The 20872-nt window shown below is 47.2% G+C and overlaps 7 protein-coding genes across 12 annotated transcripts; 3 read left to right on the top strand and 4 right to left on the bottom strand.

Moving 5' to 3' along the window:
* Window positions 1-172: 172 nt before the first annotated feature.
* On the bottom strand, window positions 173-11036 carry LOC6613421 (UHRF1-binding protein 1-like). 6 transcript variants are annotated; one of them, XM_032715864.1, is made up of 18 exons: window positions 10579-11036; window positions 8733-8934; window positions 8041-8667; window positions 7227-7938; window positions 6902-6931; window positions 6710-6802; window positions 5572-6644; window positions 5343-5502; window positions 4636-4777; window positions 4021-4578; window positions 3845-3959; window positions 3284-3304; window positions 2261-2403; window positions 2068-2191; window positions 1861-2008; window positions 1619-1793; window positions 1439-1556; window positions 173-1140 (listed from the first exon to the last, which is right to left on the bottom strand). In XM_032715864.1, the coding sequence occupies exons 1-18, from the start codon at window positions 10620-10622 to the stop codon at window positions 1090-1092; spliced, it is 4536 nt and encodes a 1511-aa protein (XP_032571755.1). In that variant the 5' UTR covers window positions 10623-11036; the 3' UTR covers window positions 173-1089. The 6 variants fall into 6 exon arrangements, with proteins under 6 accessions (XP_032571755.1, XP_032573117.1, XP_032574085.1 ...); XM_032717226.1 differs by having other exon boundaries at window positions 5421-5502; XM_032718194.1 differs by lacking the exon at window positions 6902-6931 and adding an exon at window positions 1265-1316.
* Window positions 11037-11338: 302 nt separating this feature from the next.
* Window positions 11339-13122, top strand: LOC6613419 (UBX domain-containing protein 7). Its single transcript, XM_002037857.2, has one exon. It carries the CDS (start codon window positions 11470-11472, stop codon window positions 12958-12960), a length of 1491 nt encoding a protein of 496 aa, XP_002037893.1. The 5' UTR covers window positions 11339-11469; the 3' UTR covers window positions 12961-13122.
* Window positions 13123-13315: 193 nt separating this feature from the next.
* LOC6613418 (inosine triphosphate pyrophosphatase) lies at window positions 13316-14117 on the top strand. The gene is made up of 3 exons (XM_002037856.2): window positions 13316-13523; window positions 13579-13888; window positions 13957-14117. Exons 1-3 carry the CDS (start codon window positions 13400-13402, stop codon window positions 14096-14098), a joined length of 576 nt encoding a protein of 191 aa, XP_002037892.1. The 5' UTR covers window positions 13316-13399; the 3' UTR covers window positions 14099-14117.
* On the bottom strand, window positions 14087-15338 carry LOC6613417 (mannose-P-dolichol utilization defect 1 protein homolog). The gene is made up of 2 exons (XM_002037855.2): window positions 14956-15338; window positions 14087-14894 (listed from the first exon to the last, which is right to left on the bottom strand). The coding sequence occupies exons 1-2, from the start codon at window positions 15041-15043 to the stop codon at window positions 14224-14226; spliced, it is 759 nt and encodes a 252-aa protein (XP_002037891.1). The 5' UTR covers window positions 15044-15338; the 3' UTR covers window positions 14087-14223.
* Window positions 15339-15632: 294 nt separating this feature from the next.
* Window positions 15633-17342, top strand: LOC6613416 (GDP-mannose 4,6 dehydratase). The gene is made up of 3 exons (XM_002037854.2): window positions 15633-15883; window positions 15987-16422; window positions 16480-17342. Exons 1-3 carry the CDS (start codon window positions 15713-15715, stop codon window positions 17058-17060), a joined length of 1188 nt encoding a protein of 395 aa, XP_002037890.2. The 5' UTR covers window positions 15633-15712; the 3' UTR covers window positions 17061-17342.
* On the bottom strand, window positions 17298-18652 carry LOC6613415 (39S ribosomal protein L28, mitochondrial). The gene is made up of 3 exons (XM_002037853.2): window positions 18482-18652; window positions 17539-18362; window positions 17298-17486 (listed from the first exon to the last, which is right to left on the bottom strand). Exons 1-3 carry the CDS (start codon window positions 18500-18502, stop codon window positions 17423-17425), a joined length of 909 nt encoding a protein of 302 aa, XP_002037889.1. The 5' UTR covers window positions 18503-18652; the 3' UTR covers window positions 17298-17422.
* A 167-nt stretch (window positions 18653-18819) lies between these two features.
* LOC6613414 (KIF-binding protein) lies at window positions 18820-20831 on the bottom strand. Its single transcript, XM_002037852.2, has one exon. It carries the CDS (start codon window positions 20712-20714, stop codon window positions 18912-18914), a length of 1803 nt encoding a protein of 600 aa, XP_002037888.1. The 5' UTR covers window positions 20715-20831; the 3' UTR covers window positions 18820-18911.
* Between the last annotated feature and the right edge of the window lie 41 nt (window positions 20832-20872).

The raw sequence follows: 20872 nt of genomic DNA, 5'->3' as shown, positions 1-20872 counted from the left end.
AACGACTCAAACATTTACATTTGAATATATTTGTAATATTTAATATGACTTCAATTTTTTTTGTTTCAATTCGCCTAGCTACAGATGAAAACTTTCGTATAATGTATAACAATCAATAATCGTTTTAGTTTAATTTTAAACTTTATAGTACAAATACAAACACTTGCTCATGTACAGTTTTTAATATGAAAATTTGTTATTTAAAATTTGTATACGCATCGCGCTACTGACTTGAGTTTTTGATTTATTCAACATGGTACATTTGATTTAAGTTTGTTTAGTAGTTGGCGTAAGTATAGGATGTCTGTATAACTTTTGATTATTGTATTTCATTGTGTATTTTGGTTTTGATTAGTAAGTAGGTGGAGCAAAAAGATGATCGCGTCTAATGGAATGCATTTTTGATCATGAATACAAATTTCAATAGCCCTCGGTTGAGTGAATCCCATCCGAGAGAATACTATAAAGTTCGATATAATAAATTTTGCCAAATATTTGGTTAGCACACGATTACAACAGCAATGCATAGAGCTTCTAGAATTCAGTTTTGATATGATCATGAATCACAACAATATGTCCTATCCAATCTTAGTGGAATTGGTTTTAATATACAATATGTGGAGTAGGCGCAATATCAATGACACGGCTGGCTTTACATAGTTTGATCTTTGATTATCTCTTGTAAAATAATTAACAATTGTGGTTATCTAAAAGTCTGCGTTTAAAAAGGCTACGCAATAGATCAACATAAAATATTTCCAAAATTTAGAAAAATAAAGCATTCTTTGGAACAATAGCAAAAGCTTGTGGCAGCTTAAAACCGATAAAAAAATTAATAGTTATAGATCTGTTATAGTACGTATAGGTTCTTGTATAAGCAAGAATGACGAACGGCAACGTGAAAAGTGTCCGATTTCGGAACGGCTCAGTCTTCTGCTAAACTCAAAATCAAATGGCGATGATGTTGAGAACGTCATGGTTTGGGGGCACTATCATCTATCATCTGACCATACGGCATACACTGGCTGGAGCTTAGGGCTAGGCGTTGTTGTTCTCGCCGCAGCATTGTATGCAGTCCATGCAGTTGTGCTACCTGTTTCCATCACTCTTTCGGTTCATATTCGATGAGGTCAGTTGTAGCTATAAGAAAATATAGCAGCTCATTAGATCATTGCAAGGAAGTTGATGTGGAAACTAAAGCAAGGCGTGTGAAAAGTTCAAAAGGCGTGCAGGCAGGGCTCTAGCGTGCTGGGCATTAACTGACCTTTGATCCTTGCATTATTATTTGTAGTGTTCTTAAGCTTAACGTGTTTTAACTTTACGCACAACAACAACAGCAAGAGGTGGTAAGGTGATCATAACAGTCAACAAAGTTAGAGACAGTGAAACTGGTAAGAAAGTCTTTTTAGGGAAAAAGAACTCCGACCCATTTAATTACCTGCAAGGAACGGATGGTGTCCAGCAAAGCTTTCTTCTCCTCCAGCAATATGCTTATATCGTCCTGGGCGGCCTTCAAATACGATCGCAGCACATCCGCCTCCTGTTTGGTCTTGTGCCTATAGAGAATTTGGACAATCATGAGTAAATGTATGAGATCAATACAACAATAAACGTTCACCTATAGTTATCCGTGTTCACTTTGGAGTCCACGAGCTGGCGGCGCAGCTGATCGTTGTCCAGCTTCATCTGCTGCATCACCAGCTGCATGGACAACAGCTCCCGATCGCGTTCTCGAGGTGCTCCAAATAAGGCACTGCCCAACGCCTGATGCTGTGCGTCACTCATGTTGGTATCTACGGTATAAACAGCATAATTATATTTGGCCATAAATTCTTGGTTTCGTAGATAGGCGTAACCCACCTATAGGCTGAATGTTGAGCAGTCCGCTCTGGTCACGCTCCAAACGCATGCGACCAATGCACAGATTTATGGGTATGGGACCCGGTGAGGTAATATTTACGGGTGGGCGGTCCTCAAGCAAGTTGATTCGCACATTTTCCAGATTTACCTATGACATTTACCAAGTAATAAGTATCTGAAAGAAATGCGTATGTGCGGACATCTTACGGTCACTGGCATGGGCGGGGAAATGACCTCATCCTCGGCCAGATCACCCAGTCCAATTACGGTGCTCATCGACAGATCCATATTGATATCTTTTACACGAATCTCGGCGTGGTGAGTGATCCAGCTAAAAACGAATGAGAAGTAAAAAGTATTAAAAACATATTTGCAATTTAATAGTGCATAAAGAGCCTACCTCTGGATGCGTTTGCGATCGATGATGCCCTCAATTTCCTTTGGCATATTCAGAGTCTCCTCCAAGCGCATCCGGATGCACGGTGGAGCCTCTGGATTATATGGCGCCAGATTCCAAGCCTTGCAGCGTGCTCCGAACTTCGTCTAAGTGGAGGGGTTAGAAAGCATATCGTGCGTTAGATCTAAGTCGCATAAATCTGTGCTCGTGATCAGCTACTTTGGAATGGAAACAGCTAAGGAACAACATGCTAAGCTAGAGGCAACACCATGCAATGTGGGTTTTTGAGTTGAGTGGGTTTCGATGGTGTTGATGTGGGTGTTATGGGAGAGATGTAAAATGTTTTTTTTTTGTTAAAGCAGCGGGTGTTTTTAGTTACTTTGTTAGTTTTACAAGTACAGTTATTAGTCGTGTAGGACGCCAATGTTTTAGGTCAGTGGGTGCTCTATTTTTTGTTCTACTGTACTTCTTTTGGCCGTATTTACCTATGCAGTATGTGTACGCTTATTTCTGAAGAAACCAATTCGTTGCAAATCATAAGTCATCAACAAAGCAATACCAATAACAATGAAATTATAAAATCAAATGGACATCAGGTGGGGATCTAGGTATGTTCTTATTGTGTGGGTAGGTCTAGAAAATAGTTGGAGATAGCTGTTCTCTAACCGGCATCATGCTCAAAAATAACATTCGAATGAGTAAACCATTTCCAAACAAGTTCCGCAAGAGCGTCTCTATTGCTATGAGGGCAGAATGTTTTATCAACGTACTTTCAGAGGTATTCACAGTGGCTACCAGCTATGAAGGAACCCACGGTAAGCTCTGAACTACTCAACTAGAGGCCAGTAACGCCAAAATGCGTTTGCGAGCAAGCCAAAAGTTCACTACGTTAAAAGGAAAAATGTCGCACCAAAAACCATTAAATTATGTTAATAAATAATAATTTGGGTAGTATATACAAAGCGCCAAAATAAAATCCTTAACAATTAACTAATTTAAAAATTTCAAATTTTGTATATGCTATACCTTGTTTGCTTGATGCGCGATCTATTTATTGTTGGAGTGTTGTTGGTTGTTGTAATTGTTGAAAGTTGTGTCATGTAAGGATTGTCATAAATTAATTTACAAGTGTTCGTTTCATGTTGATTATAAAGAGTTGAGCACAACAATTGATTTTGAGTTTTTTTTTTTGGTTTTGATTAGCACACATTGAGATTGATTTTGAGTAAATTTAACATTTGTTTTAAGAGAGAGAGAGAAAATATAATGAGAAAATGATTTTATGATAAGTTATCTTACAGAAAGAATTCTTTTGCTTTAAATAAACATTTCGGGGGATTCCCCAACAGATTGAAAAATATATAAACTTCAAAAGTGATTTTACTGGAAAATGTTCAGATAAAAGATATCGAAACATGCAAAAAGTTAAGCGCAAACATTGAATTGAGCAAAATCTTTAGAGGAACTAAAGAATCTCGATAGGATTGAGTCCGTTTTCGTATTTACAAATCAAACACAAAACAAATGAAAGACAAAGAACTGAAAAGATTCCGGCAAAAGAAAAGGGAAACCCTCGGTAAAGTCTACCTGCAACTCATCCCAGGGAATGGCTCCACATTCGTCACAGGAAACGGCGGCCACCTGCAAGCGAACAGAAGATTTGGGGCCCTCCTGCTGACGAATAAGCTCCACGGTGGTCAATCTGATTGTGGATAGGCAAATTATTAACTGATGTGTAAATTAATTCATTGCAGTGAATCAACCTGAAGGTGGCCATGGACACCAGATCGCGTCGCCGCCAGGTGCTGCCTTCCGATGGCTCGGATGGGGAAGACATGTTTGTTTTGTAGCTACTCGGCTGCTCCTCATACACTTCACTGGCCATCTCCACGGGCGAAGCCTTCATGTTGTCAGTGGTGAAGGGATTGAGTCGGAACATAACATCCATGCAATCCATGGTCTTGTCATCGCCCAGTACGTTGGCAAAGTTATCCGAATCGGAGCTAATGTCGCTCTGTATGGAGAAGGTATCACTGGCATCGTCATTGGACGCGCCCGACTTGATGGCCGAGTCAATGGAGGTCATGAAGCTGGAGAAGCCCTTCTTCATGGACAGCAAACCAGAGTTGATCTCCTTGGTGAGACTGGGCACGGTGTCAGTTGCCCCCGATCGAGCAGCTGTACCCTTGCCACTCTTCGAGGCGGACGAGATCGATTGCGTTTGGGACTGAGATTGCGTGGATATACCCGTATCCGGACGAGATCCTTGGCTAGCCGTGGAAGACGCCATCGTCGGCGTACTCTGTATCTGAACATTATAGCTGAAACGAAAAGAGAAATTAATTTGCTGAACTGAGAACTGATCGAATGGATCTTACCCATGCGTGTTAGGATTGGATATGTGTATGCCATTGTCAAAAGGCGGATCATTGGTCACCGGAGACGGTGTTTCCACGCTGCCGAAAGTATTGCTCTTTAGCTGGTCCAATGGCGGTGGTGTTGGCCAGGTGATGTTGCCGCCTAGATGGGATTTATTAGTGTTATTTGAAAACTTTGATCACATATCAAGGATTACGATCACTTTACAATATTAGATATGCACTAAAATTGCTGCTTTGGTTAGTTACTTAGTACAAAAAGACATGCGACATATTTATAAGGAGTGTTAATCCGATGCCATGTGGACGAAAGTCAAATGAGAAATGAATCATAAGATTCCACTTCCAAATGGCTATGGTCTATGGTCCTAGGTGCCCAGCCTAAACGCATAACAATTGTTAAAGTTAAGATACAATTTGTAAGCGACAATTACAGCGGCAAGTGTTAACTGGCTCCTAGCAGGATTTTAGTAAAGCTGGTGAGCTGAGTGATGGGGGGGGGGGGGGTTAGTATCTGGGTTGGGGCTAAAAGAACAACACGATATCGGTGGCAACTACGTGTGAGTTAGACATTAACTAGGGTCGTGTGATTGTGTTAGGCCGAAGAGCGAAGGATGGAGATCGTTCGGTAGTTAGTTTGTGAGTCACTTAACCATAAAACTAAAGAGAGTTGAAGAAGAGACAACAAAAGATATATAAATTCTTACTATTCATGTGTAAATCATCACCCAAACTAGCTGAATCGGGTACGACACTTTCAGCATCACCACCACTTGATTCCTTACCAGGTGTTGGCGATGGCATCACGAGCGTCACCTCGATCTGCGGCACAACGCACCCAAATATTATCGACTTTTGTTCGTTTTGCTGCCGATCATACAAAATAATATTGATTAGGACTGAACTTTTGGATATGGTAAAGCAAAGAACCCAAACCTTTTGCAATATGCGCTCGGCGTCCAGATTCAGGAAGGTAGACATCTCGTTCAATTCCTCAGCGAGGCGCAGCAGGAAGAGCAGCTGGTAGTGATCGATCTGCAGGCTCACCAGGTTAGAGATATGTGCAATGGCATGGACATCTGCCGTGCGATCTGGAGCAAGAGCCGGAGGCGAGGCTCCCGAGGCAACGCCGGCTAGACGCACATCCTCGTCGCTCAGGAAGGGATTGCACGGCTGGAGTGGCGGCAGCCTGGGCAACGGGGGCATGCCCATGCTCTCCATACTGCCCGCCGTCCCGCTCTTTCCCACATCCAGTTGTGCCTGGGCGGAGCCGGAGTGCAGCCACAGTGTGATGGGGACCGCGTCCACGAACGGAATGGATTTGTTGGGGCCCAGTGAGCGGGCGCCCAGGAAATCCACCCACACCGGGTCCAGCTTAATGCACCACACATCCCGCGGCTCCAGCCACATGACATAACGGGATAGGTACTGCGTGGAGGCTGAACGGGGCAGTTGCTGACCCGTCGGCGAAACGGGTGACATCATGCTCACATCCGAGGCAGCCACATGCGACAGAATGCGATCCGTTACGATGCACATATCGCCCTCCTTGGAGGGAAAACCGGAGCCAAAAACCAGCGATCCCTCCTGCAGGGAGTGCAGTGCCTGGGCCAGATCCGCCCTTGAGCTGCCCATTTCCCGGATGTTAGTCAACGCGAACCGGGACACCTGTATCTGCATGGTCTTCGGCCGATCCTTTTGGCTGGGCGCATCCAACGCCGCCTCCATGACGATGCGCGGCATAATCGCTTCCACCTTGACATCCATGTACATCAGATTTGGCTCCTGCTCAACATTGACGCCGGCCATCTGTGTGCCATTGGAGCCATTGGAGGCAATCGAGCCGCGTGGCAGCTGTTGTTGCGGATGCAGAGTGCTCTGGGATCCCACGCTCGTGCGCAGCAAGCTCTCGTGCAGATTGAGGCCGAAGGAGTTGAGCCATAGTATTGAGCTGAGATCGAAATGTACCTGAATTGGATTCACATGCACAAAGACCTTGGATGGTGGCACTGCGAGCAAAAAGTAACAGATCAGAACAGACCAGAACTTGATTGGCCACACAAGCAAAACTTACATGGGAAGACAAAGTCTCCGGGGTAGTAGAAGTAAGTATATTCCGCATGGATGATGGGCATCTCGGCGGGAAACGAGTACCGATCCTTGTCACCTGCAAATGGATTAGATTGTTAATAAGTCATTTACACCATCAGTATTTGTTTAAATGCAGCATGACATCAGAAAAGTTAGAAGCTTTTGTGATATTCACCTGAGGATTTGGTCTTCCTTTTATGTTGCGCTACAAGGGCAACGACAACAAGAATACAACAACAAAAGCGTTTTACATGATTCATGGATGGAATGAAGAAATCAGTAAAAAGCAGCGAGAGAAAAAGAGGCCAAAATGTTACATTAGTTGGGAATGCTGAAGACGCACTTTTACCAACTGAGTTTTAAGATGAGGTTCTACTCTTCTGCAAGCTCAGTTAATAAAATTGAAGCCTGTTGATTGGTTTTAGTGGTTTTTGTGGGCTGTTATGTGGGCGTGGCTTGTTAGTTAGTAGTATCTACTTCAATGCAAGATAAATCCATACCCGAAACAAATTCCTTGGGCATAGCCTTCTTTCCCGATGTAGTGACCCGGTACAAGGTGAAATCCTCGATGCGCAGGATCACACAAGAGCTCATCAGCTTGGCCAGGTTCTCCAGAGTGCTTCGTTGCTGCGCTGCCTGCGATAACTGGCTGTTCATGCAGGCGGTTCCGGAACCAGCCGATCCACCCGATACCCCCGCCAATCCTGCTGCTGTCGGCGTGCTGCTGCCATTGGAAAAGCTGCCGGCACCATGCTGCGAGCCCAGCATGCTGGCACTGAGCATAATCGGTGAGGCGGGAGTGCTCCGTTCCAGCGGCGCATGCGTGGCCGGTCGGTTTGGCTGGCTCAAGTTAAGTACGGCCTCACGGAAGGCATTCAGTGATTCCTTCAGCCACAGAGCCGGCGCCACCGAAGCCTCCTTGTACTTGGCCCAATGCGAGCGATCCGATTTGGCCAGGTGATAGGGATAGTAGTCAACCTGAAAGGCTGTCACCGAGACCTGCAGAGCGCCGCCCTTGTCCAAGTCCGGGTAGCTGGAGCGCCCGTCACCCTCGTCGTCGCACAAATGCAAATCGATGCGCTGGCTAAAGAAGTGATACGATGTCTCGCGCACATCGAAGGCGTTGAACATGCGTTGCGCATTCGTCGTATGGGCGGATTCGGAAAGACGATTCTGCTGCTGCTCCACCTGGGCCTTGTACTCGGGCAGTGTCTGAAAGCAATTCATATAGTGAATTAGTATATAGATAGGTACTTAATATTGTAATAAGCATGTTACAGGGAATTAAACTTAATTCATGACTAGCCTAATCACCTGCATTTTGCGAGCTGCCTTCGTTTTCTGGGTGGCATGGGTGGCGGCCTTTATTAATCCGGACAGGGAGTCCACAAAATGCAGAGCCGCTTTTAGCTGCGAGTCAGTGAGCACCCACAACAGATCGTCCAGGATGAGGACCAGGCGGGAAGCGAGCAGCGAACAGTCGGACAGCCGTTTCCGGATCGTGATGCGGCACCTGGCGTGATTGGTGAGCAGGCGCAGGGGCGTCAGTGACTTGTCCTGCGTCGAGCTGGCCTCGATGCGCACCGTCTGCCAGGAGAGCTCCTTGAAGATCAGTATGATGCCCTTCTGCGCATCCTTGAGTCGCGTCAGCCGCAGATCGGCATTCGCCCACTTGGGTGTCTTGGATTCCACGCGAATGCGCGACATCTGAACGGAGGCGGTGAAGGCGGCGCTCACGAAATTCACATTCACCGTGTTAACCACAATGGTTATGCCGTCGACCACCTTGTGGATGAAGCTGTATTTACCCTGTGGCACTTGTGGCAGTGCAGCAGCGGCTGCAGCGGTGGGAGATCCTGCTCCACCGGCTCCAGATCCTCCGCCTGCATCGCGAGTCGTTGGATTGCAGGTCTCGATGGTGATGCGCACTTCATCCAAAGTCTATGGTAGCAGGTAATTATTAACTATGATCTCTTTCTAGTCGCCTAGTTCACGGTATTACTCACCAGCGTTATGGGGACGCTCTTCAACTTGGTCCAACTAATCCGGAAGGAGACATGGTTGCACCAGGCGGATGTGAGGCGCAGCCAGCTAGGTAGCTCCAGCAGCTCGGTGAGCACCCGTTCATCCAACTCTAGATTCGAGAGCTCGCCCTCGCCGCGGAAGGTGCTCAGATTGATTTTGTCCGAGGATAGGTTCTTCGTGTAGCTATAATTAAAGCAGGGAACCAAGATGAGTCGCCTGCTTGTCTGGGCAATTACATTTGCCTCGTCGCACATGTCAAATTGCATTTGCCGTGAGGGGGTAGAAAGAAATGGGTGGTCTCCGGTTCGGAGCTGGGAGTAAACTAGGGTGAAATGTCGACGCCAGATGGCTGCCACCCAATTGACCCACTTCCCGCTAATGGCCGGGGCATAATTGAAATCGAAATGAAGACATTGATTGGGTCTAAGGGGCGAAAAGTCCACGGGAGCGGAATTCCACAACTTGTTACTTAGGAACTTTTTGCCAAGCATTAAGTAGCCTCCATCCTTGGCAATTAGAAATGCCGAGAGAAATGTATGGCAAAATGTGATAACAGCCACGATGGGGGTTATAAAAAGATTTGCCCAAAGTTTTCCCCGCCCAGCATGGGCAACAAGTTAGCTTTGCATTTACACTTTGGGCCGTGTTTTGTTATAAACTTGGCTTGTTTGCAGCCTAATTGCGTGGAAGAGGCCATAGCCTGGTGGCGCTGGGATGGAGCGGAAAGGCACAAAAGCCTTCAACAAAGGGGCCAAGACAATGGCAATGTGTATACGGGCAAGTATGCCCTTGTTTTGGCAGGTGGGCAGGACTTGACATATTAAGGTTCATTCGGGAGGGTAAAAATATAAAAATAAATGATAACTGTGGGCCCCTCGATGTTACCACCACACTTGAGGGCTAATAAAGTGGGCTAATAAACTTTAATAATCATAATCGTTACCATAGATAAGCATATAAATATGTTTAAAATATATAAAAAAGTATGCAAGCAATATTTCAACTTTACGATTTCTAAGATTTGTATTTCTTAGATTTGTAATAAAAATATAAAAAAATTATTGCATTACTAATAGTATAAAATACCTTCAAACAAGAATTATCTTTTTAAAAATGATTTTTTTATATTAAAGTTAATTTTATTAAATTCAATTTTTATCAATTTATTTTTTTCAGTGCCTCAGCAAACCCTTCATAAGCCATTTGGGGAACCCCCTTGACGACCATTCAGCATAATTATAAGTAAGCAAATAAACATTTGATTTGCCTGTTTATGCGAGGCGGCGCCTTTTGGCCATAAAAGCCTCATTTTCACTTGGTCGAGTTATCTGGTAACCGTCGAATAAACCATATTGCGGCGAGGAAAAGACGGAAAATTGAATTTCGCATGCAACTGCTGGAGAAAGAGGCTTGCGGAAATTGGAATCCAATATCGCAGAGACGCCAGAATAAAAAAGAAAAACAAAGGGAAAAAAGTAAAGGTTCGTGGGTGGAAATTGGCAATCCACTTGTTACTTTAAAAGAGGCGAAGTGGGTGGATGGGCGGTGGGGCGAATTAGCATGGGGTCAGACGAACGGTAAACGAAAGAAAGAACGCATAAAAGCGGGCCAGTGTACAGGTGGAATAACGGTACTGAGGGGTGGGTGGGAAGCTGTGAAAAATACAGACAGACACACACAACACATACGCGACCAATCCAATTGGAATGCGAAAAAGTGGGAAAAATCAATTCCGTCTCCAAGTTCTCCACTTTGCAAGCTGTTTCTAGCCGACTGCAGTTTTTAATTGAGTTTCGTAATTGGATTTGCTGGCGCAGATTAACTTACATGGACAAGTGCTTGAGTAGTTGATTCTTTATCAGCGATACCATCTTGCGACGTCAGCAGCGGGCAACAACAAACAAAAGGGAAAACAAACAAACAAACAACTGGGCAACCGGGTTGAAAAGTTCAACTTTTAATCCGCGCAACAAATCATTGATATTTCATGTTGCAAGCAAATGGCACTGGGATCTTCAATTCACTTTCAATTTTTCTCACTGTTGCACTTGATTCGAATCTAATTGGAAAGAGACTGCTGGCTGGCGAATTGTCTTCGAACTTCTTCGTTTCGCGAAGCTCACATATTCGCGGTCATTGCGTGGGTGGGAGGTCTTTCGACGGCGGATTAGTCATATTTTGGGAACCCTTCGATACCGAATCTTATCTCGATTTTCGCGTAAGAGACGCAAAAGTATTTTCTTTTGCTGCTGCTGACTCGACCAGTGCTGCACACCGACTGGCGCAAGCAGTGTTGGCAGCCACTCCATTTGGAGCTGTGCAGGTTGCAGTCAAAAGGTGCCGCAAGTGATGGTTCACATAAAATTTAAATTTCGATACATTTTTTGGTTGTTAGTTCGATGATATTAATTTGAATTCTAATTAATATAAGTAGTCTTTGATTGTAAGTTTTCCAAATTTATTGTTTTCTTGGCTGTTGTTGTGTGAATATCTCTGTTTCGCTGAATTACATTGTAAGTTTAATATATCTGCCTTAAATCTGTGTGCATATACTTGGCGCGCGACGTTACCCAACACAGGCTGCTAACAATTTTTCCCACAGCTGTGCGGACGCATTTATCTGTCCCTGGAAAATAGCACTGTTCGGTCGTTTGCTCGCATTTTCCGGAACTCCCCATTTAACAAGCAAGAAACTCAGTCATCCTCCAGAGCAAAGCCATGTCCAGTAGCGAGGCGCCGGATGGGCTGGTGGAGCAGGTCCGCGAGGTGACCGCTTGCTCCATGGACGAGGCCAAATATTACTTGTCTGCCTGTGCGAACGATGTGTCTGCCGCAGTGGCTCTGTTTTTCGAACAGGGAGCCTCCACATCGACGGCATCGGGATCCAGTGCCGCTGCTGCAGCTGAATCGCTACCCGTCTTGGACGACGAGGATGAGGTAAGGGCGCCAATTGCCCCGGTCCGTGAGCAATTGATCCTGCCCGAGGACGACAACTTTTTTGCGTCGGGGAGCAGTAGCCGGCTGTCGCGTGTGACGCAGCGCGTCAAGGTACATCCCCTTCGCGACTTTGCCCGCGAGGGCGCTCTAATGGAGGAGCAGCTACAGGCCACTGGCGTCTATGCCGATACCAATCGAATCCGTCGCGGACGGGCCGCCCAGATGGTGGTGGCCGGTCAGGCCATGGCACTTAATAGACGGTCCACAACGGACACGGCAACCAGCACATCCCGCCTCGGAGACCTATTCCGCCCGCCCACGGACATACTCTACTCCGGATCACTGACCGCTGCCAGGGAGTTTGCCACCAAGCGTCAGCGCTGGTTGCTGGTCAACGTGCAGGACGAAAACTTTCAGTCGCAGACTTTGAACCGCGATGTCTGGTCAGACAAGGAGCTTAAGAAACTGATACGTCGCCAGTTCACCTTCTGGCAGGTGGACAACGACACCTCGGAAGGACGCCGCTTTGTGGCCTTCTACCACTGCGCCACCCTGCCTTACATATGCGTGATCGATCCCCGTACTGGCGAGGAAGTGTGGCGCAGCGCAGAGCAGAAGCTGGAGAATGTCCTTCCTGATCTGAGGCAGTTCTTGAAGGAGCACCGTGACTTCATTCAGGAGGATGCACCAGGCACATCGAAGCGTTCGGCCACGTACATCGATGATGACGAGGTGCCCGATCCGGAGGCCTCGTGCTCCTCGTCAGCCAGTTCGAAGGAAATGCCCAAGAAACGTGCCAAGGTTCTGGAGTTAACCGAAGAGGAACAGCTGGAGTTGGCCATCAAGAATTCCATAAACGAGAACGGTGGTGGCGATGGCGAAGACAACCACAAAACCGATAGTCCTGATGGAGCCAGCGATAATGAGAGCCTGGAGGAGTTCGATGACGAGGAGCTCAAGGGTGTGGCCGCCGCCTCTTTCGAGAATCACTTGGGCGAGGCCAAGACTGAATTGACTGCCCTGAAGCTGCGCCTGCTCAACGCCGCCGGAACAGATGAGATGGTCCAGCTGCGATGGCCCTCGGACACCAAACTGCAAACTTTGCGGCTGTACATCAGCCAGACGCACAAGCACATCCATCAGGACGGCTACAAGCTCATTTGCGCCTTCCCGCGAAAATTCCTGGAGGCGGAGCATAACGATAGCTCCCTGAAGGAACTTGGCCTGCATCCGTCGGCCAATCTGCATCTCACAAACGCGGACGATCAGTAGAAGTTTTCATGTGCATGTTATATTTATTTGCAGATTTTGTCATCCCAAGAAAAACATTGTCGTCCCAAAAAAAAAAAACTTTCCATTTGAATTACATTTGTGTCCTAAAAATAAGTTATGTTGAATAAATCAACTAGAAATGCTATCGTCAAGGCTTTTAGACACCACATGTGTTTCTTCTCTGTGTTAAGGGAGCGGCAGATAAAATAATACAAGCTTGTACTTAATATTAGTTTACCAACTTATTTTATTTGTTTTGACTACATATTTTAAATTTAAGCTTTTTGAACATTTTTGAGTGATAACAACCCTGTCTTTTATTTCGCGCCCAAGCTAAACAGAAAACAGCTGATTTGGTCGCATGCTTTAGTCTAGCAAATCGCGTTGAATACTGCGGCCAATTGTTTAATTTGAGGGCGACAATTGGATCTGTTTTGTCATGTCGAAACCAATTACCTTTGTCACCGGCAACGCCAAGAAGCTGGAAGAGTTGGTTGCCATCCTGGGTCCCAGCTTCCCGCGCACCATTGTGTCCAAGAAGATTGATCTTCCGGAATTGCAAGGTGAATAACAGCCATCATCTAAATGATGTAGTACTTAAACTATGTTTTATGCCAGGGGACATCGACGAGATTGCCATCAAGAAGTGCAAGGAGGCAGCGCGTCAGGTGAATGGACCTGTGCTGGTGGAGGACACCAGTCTGTGCTTCAATGCGCTGGAGGGCTTGCCGGGTCCGTACATCAAGTGGTTCCTGGAGAAGCTGCAGCCGGAGGGGCTACACCGTCTGCTCCATGGTTGGGAGAACAAAAGCGCTCAGGCTATTTGCACCTTTGGCTACTGCGACGGTGTGGATGCCGAGCCACTAATCTTTAAGGGCATCACCGAGGGCGTTATCGTCGAACCTCGCGGCCCCCGGGACTTTGGATGGTGAGTCACTTGCGTAAGAAGTTTGATAAAATGGCTCTTGCTTATTAAATTCTCTATCATTGCCGCAGGGATCCGGTGTTCCAGCCCAGTGGCTACGATAAGACCTACGCCGAACTGCCCAAATCCGAGAAGAACACCATTTCCCATCGCTACCGCGCTTTAGCTCTACTGCGACAGCACTTCGAGAAACAGGACAAGTTAATAAACTAGGACTCAATTTATTTAAACATCGCATATTTGTTCTACATTGTCGAGAAGTTGTTGCAACTTATGTTTCGAGTTCAAATCTCTCTATGTATATCTGTTCCTACTTTTGTTACTCCTCTCCGCACTGCTTAGTCATCCTTCTTGGTCTTCGGCTTCTTGGACTTTGAAGCCTTCACCTTGACGCCAGCGGGTTTGTTCCAGTAGTAGATCAGCTGGCCCAGAATAACCGAATTGGCAAAGGTAGAGGCAATGAAGGTGAGGATGATCATAAAGTCACCAGTCTCCTGGATGGAGGTGAAGATGCGGGCCACCGATCCTGCAAACATCATGATCACAGTGGCGGCTGACAACTGACCAGTGGATCCAGCCTGGTAGTTGGTGTACGCCTGAGACAGCTTGCCCACCAGTAGGATGGGAATGTTGCAGCTCTGGATGGTGAACAGCACCGACATGGGCGTTAGTCCCGAATTGAGAACATACATCAGCACGACATATCCCACTAGAAAGAGTCCTGACTGCGCCTTGCGCCCGTTGAAGAACAAGACCAGGACAGCGATCGTGACAGTTTGGATGGCCAGGAAGGTACTGTCGCCCCAGGCACTAAACGGATAGCCATGCATAAAGTTGTACGACAGGTGGAAGGAGATGGCCAGCAGGTCCAACACCACGCCCACAATGTTGATGCCCTCGCCAGACTTGCTGTTAAGGATCTTCAGCACTTGTGGTACTTTGACCAGCACGGAACCGGCAATAATGGCTAATCCCAGCCCCTTGCTCAGCAAAGCCTTGAAGCAGGGAACTGCGAGGAATGTAAATTAATAGTTAATAGGTGCAGACCCATTTGAATAGCGGCCACTCACCGTCTAGAAAGTTGTGCTCCAGGAAGTAGTTATCATAGCACTTCTCGCTCATAAGGAACAGAGCACCCTGCCTGATAAGATCCGTCATTTTTGTGCTGCGAACAATTGACTTCTGTTTATCTCGGAGGTCGTGGTCGTACTTAATTAGTTAGTGGCGCTGGTTTCACTATTCACCGGTGTTATCAAGCTGGCCGGCCGGTCGCTCCAAGAATGAAATTGAAAGCCGCCGTTTACGCACACGTAATGCGGGTTCCGTCGAAGAAGATATTGATGCCCTGTGGCGAATCGGCTTGGGAGTGGAGGAGGAATGATAAGATAGGTGGTTGTGCCAACGTTATGTTATTTTCGTCCGGCTTTCGCTGAAAGGTATGCGCTAAAAATCGCTACGTGGGTTTTCGTGCTACTCAACACTGCCACACGTGGGACAAAATCGAAATAAAAGTGCTTCATTGTGCAGTAGCGTAAATAAAAAAGTTATTAAAACAGATTTGGTTTTAATTTTAAATTTGCGGTGAATTCTTATTAAAAATAACAATTCATACATAATATTTTTTTCTATAATAATATTAAATATTTGCTAATTGAAAATAATTTAGGTTGTGCTTAATAGATTGCCCCACTGTCCGGTACAAGTTTTTCGACTACGAAGTATCGATAACCAATCGATTATTTATTCACCTCTACCTGTGTGCTGAAGACAAAAATTTGTTTATTATCCGGGCTGCGTCGGCGTGAAAATTTAAACTAGCGTCAGTACATGATAAATACCCGGCTAATTGCAATGTCGACTTCCGATGGGGCCCCGGAAACGAAGAAGCCACGTCCTGAATGCAGTCGCAACGGCAGCAAGGACCAAAATGGAACGGAAGCCGGCGCCGAAGGCGATTCCCGTGATAAAGTGGCGCTGATAACAGGCATAACGGGCCAGGTGTGTAATTGGTGGATTAGTCACGGCTGTTTCAGGGACATCTCCTCAATTCCGTGCTTACGTGTTCAAAGTGCTCGATTCTTATTTGTTCCCTCTCGCCCAGGATGGCTCCTACTTGGCAGAGTTCCTGCTCAAGAAGGACTACGAGGTGCACGGCATTATTCGGCGGGCCAGCACCTTTAACACCACCCGCATTGAGCATCTATATGCCGATCCAAAGGCGCACAAAGGTGGGCGGATGAAGCTCCACTATGGCGACATGACGGACAGCAGCAGCCTGGTGAAGATCATCAATATGGTGAAGCCCACGGAGATCTACAATTTGGCAGCACAATCCCATGTCAAGGTCTCCTTCGATCTCAGTGAGTACACGGCCGAGGTGGACGCCGTAGGCACGTTGCGTATTCTGGACGCCATCCGCACTTGTGGCATGGAGAAGAACGTGAGGTTCTACCAAGCCTCTACTTCGGAGTTGTATGGTAAAGTGGTGGAGACTCCCCAGAACGAACGGACGCCCTTCTATCCCAGGTCGCCATATGGTAAGGCAGCTTCGATAATGAATGCTAAAAGTAATACTTAATCCCACCTTACTTCAGCCTGCGCTAAGATGTACGGCTTTTGGATCGTCATCAACTACCGGGAAGCCTATAACATGTACGCCTGTAATGGAATCCTCTTCAACCACGAGAGTCCACGACGTGGCGAAAACTTTGTGACCAGAAAAATTACCCGTAGCGTGGCCAAGATTTATCACAAGCAAATGGAGTACTTTGAACTGGGCAATCTCGACTCGAAGCGCGACTGGGGACATGCCAGCGACTACGTGGAGGCCATGTGGATGATGCTGCAACGGGAGTCGCCTTCCGACTACGTCATAGCTACAGGCGAAACGCACAGTGTGCGCGAATTCGTGGAAGCCGCGTTCAAGCATATTGATCGGGAGATAACGTGGAAGGGCAAGGGTGTGGACGAGGTAGGAGTGGAGAGCGGCACGGGTATTGTGCGCGTCCGCATAAATCCAAAGTATTTCCGGCCGACGGAGGTCGATCTGCTGCAAGGCGACGCGTCCAAAGCCAATCGAGAGCTAAACTGGACGCCTAAAGTTAGCTTCGTCGAATTGGTTAGCGACATGATGAAGGCTGACATCGAATTAATGAGGAAAAACCCAATCGCTTAGGGCCTACCTGGCTTCCAGCTCGGACTGGGATCTTTTACGGCACAAAGCTCTCTGCCCGCTTGCGGAGCTATACACTAACCATAGTCTAAGCGTAAAGTGATCAGCGTAGTTGATTTGTCAATGTATTTCTGTATTCTCGTGGGGATTTGCAATCATTCCTTTTTCTACTTTGCCGCGTACGTTCATGTTCTCTGTGTGATTCTACTTGTTTTTATACAGTACCAGATGTAACGAATATTTTGAATAAAGACGTTCGAGTAACAACGTTTTAATACCTTCAAATTGTAACGAAATGTTTCCGAAGTTATGTTTATTCGTTCGAGGCTAAACACATTAAGCAAAAACAAACGCGGACAGCTGTTCTAGGTTTCTTTCTTGCCGAAAGGATTGATCTTAGACAGCCAACTGGAAGAGGTCGAGGATTCCCTGGAATAAAGAATTGGTTAGGAAATGCATTACAGAGGTATTTGTGACCTACAGCTTTGTAAGCGCTTCGATGTCCGAATCCTTGTGCTCGGCTGACGATCCTGCTGCTTGTGCATCCGACTTCTCCAGCTTTCCCGCTTCGCTGATCCCCGCCTGGCGCAGCTGCTCGATAAGCTTTCCGCGGAACTCCAACTTATGCGGCACCACCTTTTCCGCCTCGCGCAGCTGCTTTTGCAGCTTGCGTATGGCCTCCAAATAGGTATGGCCGTACCAATCGATTTCCTCGGGCGTATAGGGATCAAGATAGCGGCGATATTCCCTGAGCACTTCCTGTTGGCGTTCGGGCTCATCGGCGAGGGCTGGAACACCGTTCTGCAGGGCCTGGAGCACCTCTCGCTTGAGTTTCAGAGCCAAAGCGGAGCGAAGATCGCAGGCACGATTCTTTAGGAGGTAGTGATCAAAGCCATGACATTCGTGGATCTGCTCCAGCGTGCGTTCCGTCACCACCACGGACATGTAGGAGTCCAGCACATGACTGTGGACCACCGAACGCCTAAGATTTGGCACCCAAAAGTGCGGCACGCGACGCTTTGTCTGCTGGCGTTTCTGAAAGCCCTTGATCACGGCCTCACCACCCCAGATGCCACGGTGCGATTCCGGCGTGTCGATCAATGGCAGCGGGATGTTCTGCACCGGCTTGATGGCGTGCGTCACCTCATCTCGTTCCCACTGCTGCTCCTTGGGAATATAATGGACCGCAGCCGGGGTCGTCAGCTTCCACTCGCGCCAGAACTTCCTGTACGCCTCGGGCAGCTGGGCTCCCAGACCCTTGTCAAAGCGACCCGGACGCTTCCATCCGTTTAATAGCTTTACGCCCTGCAGAAGGTGTAAACGCTTTGTTATTCCATGGGGTTTACGAAAGTTAACGCAGCTATTGCGTCACAGAAACGCGGCGCGCTACCAGTTTCCTCTTTATTTTTGGGGCAATCACGTACCTGTGGTGTGGCGTGTGCCATTTTCTAAGGAACCAACTTGCAGTTTACGGTTATTATTAACTATTAAAACTATAGTGGCAGTCTAAACTTGGCTATCAAACTATATTTTCCCTGATTTTGGCCAGGCCAACAATTTCGTACGGCGCTCTTCCTCTTCCTGTTTGAGAAAAACAGCTGTTCGTATGTGAATGGCTATCAGACAGGGTTGCCGACTTTTGAAAAGTATTTCGGAGATAAAAAACAAAATTTCCATAATTTTGGGCTTACATTTTTTTTTTAATTGCGGCTAAATAATTTTATAATTTTTATAGTATGTTACTAATGTATTAACAAATAAATATCTTTGGAACATACGCGATTTATTTGGACTACGTATAAAGCTTTTAGCAAATGCTATTTATTTTTTGGAAATTCTCATGTGCGGAAATTCTCACGCGGTTAGGCCAGCCTTGTTCAATCTGGACTTAATGGTGTTTATCTTGAGCGGCAGCAGCTGGAGCATTTCGCGCACAACACCGATCTCGCCCTGCAGCGTCTCGGCCGCCTCCTTGTGCAGCTGACAACCAGCATCGAATCTCTTGTAGTAGGTGTGGCAACTAGTTAGGTGCTCCAGCTGCTGGAGTGGATGGCCACTTATCAGCTTATAGTAGATGCGACCGATGTGGAAGTGGGCGTAGAGCATGTGCCGCTGCTCCTCCACGTCCATGTTGGGTCGCCACTCCTCGCTGGGCGGTTTGACCAGATACGATTTGACGTAGCTCTCAAAGTGCTTGATGGCCTTCATACAGCTCTGATTGACCTTCTTGATGTCCTCCGGCGCTGGAGTGCTAGTGGCTCGAATGATGTCGAGACGGACATCCATCACGGCAGCATGGGCTGTGCCGGCTCCATACCAGCATTCTCGGCAGATCTTCATATAGAAGATGGGGTCAAGCAGATCCAAGAGATCTTCCAGATACTTGGCGCGACGCTTTTGCATCTTGGCCTGGTTTTCTGGATTCTCCTCGAAGAAGGCAATGTGCTCATACGCCTCGGCGTAATCCTGCATTATCTTCGAATACTCTGTAGCTTCGTTTTCGGCCTTGTAATAGTCCTTAGCTATGTCCAGCCACTCGTTCACGAAATGGAACACCAACTTGGCATCGTCGAAGGTCAGGCAGTATTCACAGCTAATACGATTTTCACACGCGGTGAGGTCAAGGCCAGGAAACCGGGACTGTTCCGCCTCGACCAGTCGCAAATTGCGCAGCACCATCCCCAGGTTCTTGGCATCCTCGTCATCTTCGTCCCGCATCAGACGAAGCTTGGATGTGTTCATTAAATACAATCCATATTTGGCCCAACAGCGTGCAATATCCGCGTAGCGGTGTTTGAAGGTCTCTGACACGTCCTGGCGCTGCTTCTCGCTCATCTCCGGTTCCAGCATGTGTACCTCGTATTCGGCCATGATGAGCGTAGCAGCGGCCAGGTGATGACGGGCCTCCTCGAAGCGTTTCTCTCCAATATAGAACTGTGACAAGGTGGCCGTGTTCAGTGCGAAATCAATGGGATCGTATGTTTTCGACTCCAGCTGCCGATGGAGGGTGCGATGGCAGCACTTGGCCGACTTTTCCGGCTCACCCAAATGCCCGTACATTTGCGCCATGTAAAAGGAGACGAGCGTGTAAAGGGATTCCAGCTCCTTGGGACCTGCTTCGGGAGATTCTTGTCCATCCTCCGGAGGATTGAACACATCCTGAATGGCCAGGGCCTTCAGACCACTGTCCTTAAACTCCTCGTAGATCTTTTCTGCCTCCAGGAGAATTTCCAGTCCTTTATTGTACTCTTCCTTGGAGGCTAGAACAATGCTAAGCTCGTTGATTGCCCCAATGAAAGGAATGATGCCCTCACGGCACTCCTTGAACGGCGTGACTAGTTCCAGGCAACGATTGAGCATCTTTTCGCCCTCTGCCTGCTCCTCCGTGTATATGTAGATCCTGCCGAGATCCCGGCAAACGAAGGCCAACAGAGAGTGGTAGCAGCGATCGTCCTGACCACCGTCCTCCTCGCTGGCCTGCACAGAGACCAGTTGGTCGTCCAGCTGCTTCTTCAAGTCATTCAGCACATCGCGCGCTTTATAATGGGAGCGGAATGGATCTGTGGGCGGATCATTGCGGCTCTCCTCCTCCACAAGACGGTTGGCCTTCTCGTACAGCTCCTTGTAGTCGCTTAGGATCTCCTTTGGAATGACCATGTTGGCTGAGCACCCACAGTGCAGGCGAAAGTTGTCCTGAATTCGGCAAAACTTTTTTATTTACTATGTTAAAGTTTTTTCTCTATTTTGTCATCCCATCGATAAGTGCAGTGTGGCCGTATTTTGACCGTTTAAACTTTACCTGAGACCCAAACCAT

Source organism: Drosophila sechellia, chromosome 2L, assembly GCF_004382195.2.
Source record: "Drosophila sechellia strain sech25 chromosome 2L, ASM438219v1, whole genome shotgun sequence".
NCBI classification, from domain to species: domain Eukaryota; kingdom Metazoa; phylum Arthropoda; class Insecta; order Diptera; family Drosophilidae; genus Drosophila; species Drosophila sechellia.
Note: the sequence above shows the minus strand (reverse complement) of the source record. Positions and strands in the feature narration are given on the sequence as shown.

What these genes read in the sequence shown, in the direction of transcription:
- LOC6613421 (XM_032718194.1), bottom strand. Translation starts at nt 10,622, where the DNA reads ATGGTATCGCTGATAAAGAATCAACTACTCAAGCACTTGTCCAT. An exon ending in TCCAATCCTAACACGCATGG is followed by an intron (nt 4,579 to 4,635) that starts GTAAGATCCATT and finishes TTTTCGTTTCAG; the next exon opens with CTATAATGTTCAGATACAGA. An exon ending in TTCCCTGGGATGAGTTGCAG is followed by an intron (nt 3,305 to 3,844) that starts GTAGACTTTACC and finishes AACAATAAATAG; the next exon opens with ATCGCGCATCAAGCAAACAA.
- LOC6613419 (XM_002037857.2), top strand. Translation starts at nt 11,470, where the DNA reads ATGTCCAGTAGCGAGGCGCCGGATGGGCTGGTGGAGCAGGTCCGCGAG.
- LOC6613418 (XM_002037856.2), top strand. Translation starts at nt 13,400, where the DNA reads ATGTCGAAACCAATTACCTTTGTCACCGGCAACGCCAAGAAGCTGGAA. An exon ending in TGATCTTCCGGAATTGCAAG is followed by an intron (nt 13,524 to 13,578) that starts GTGAATAACAGC and finishes GTTTTATGCCAG; the next exon opens with GGGACATCGACGAGATTGCC. An exon ending in GGCCCCCGGGACTTTGGATG is followed by an intron (nt 13,889 to 13,956) that starts GTGAGTCACTTG and finishes TCATTGCCGCAG; the next exon opens with GGATCCGGTGTTCCAGCCCA.
- LOC6613417 (XM_002037855.2), bottom strand. Translation starts at nt 15,043, where the DNA reads ATGACGGATCTTATCAGGCAGGGTGCTCTGTTCCTTATGAGCGAGAAG. An exon ending in GGAGCACAACTTTCTAGACG is followed by an intron (nt 14,895 to 14,955) that starts GTGAGTGGCCGC and finishes CATTCCTCGCAG; the next exon opens with TTCCCTGCTTCAAGGCTTTG.
- LOC6613416 (XM_002037854.2), top strand. Translation starts at nt 15,713, where the DNA reads ATGATAAATACCCGGCTAATTGCAATGTCGACTTCCGATGGGGCCCCG. An exon ending in TAACAGGCATAACGGGCCAG is followed by an intron (nt 15,884 to 15,986) that starts GTGTGTAATTGG and finishes CCTCTCGCCCAG; the next exon opens with GATGGCTCCTACTTGGCAGA. An exon ending in CTATCCCAGGTCGCCATATG is followed by an intron (nt 16,423 to 16,479) that starts GTAAGGCAGCTT and finishes ACCTTACTTCAG; the next exon opens with CCTGCGCTAAGATGTACGGC.
- LOC6613415 (XM_002037853.2), bottom strand. Translation starts at nt 18,502, where the DNA reads ATGGCACACGCCACACCACAG. An exon ending in TGGCACACGCCACACCACAG is followed by an intron (nt 18,363 to 18,481) that starts GTACGTGATTGC and finishes CACCTTCTGCAG; the next exon opens with GGCGTAAAGCTATTAAACGG. An exon ending in ATCGAAGCGCTTACAAAGCT is followed by an intron (nt 17,487 to 17,538) that starts GTAGGTCACAAA and finishes TCTTTATTCCAG; the next exon opens with GGAATCCTCGACCTCTTCCA.
- LOC6613414 (XM_002037852.2), bottom strand. Translation starts at nt 20,714, where the DNA reads ATGGTCATTCCAAAGGAGATCCTAAGCGACTACAAGGAGCTGTACGAG.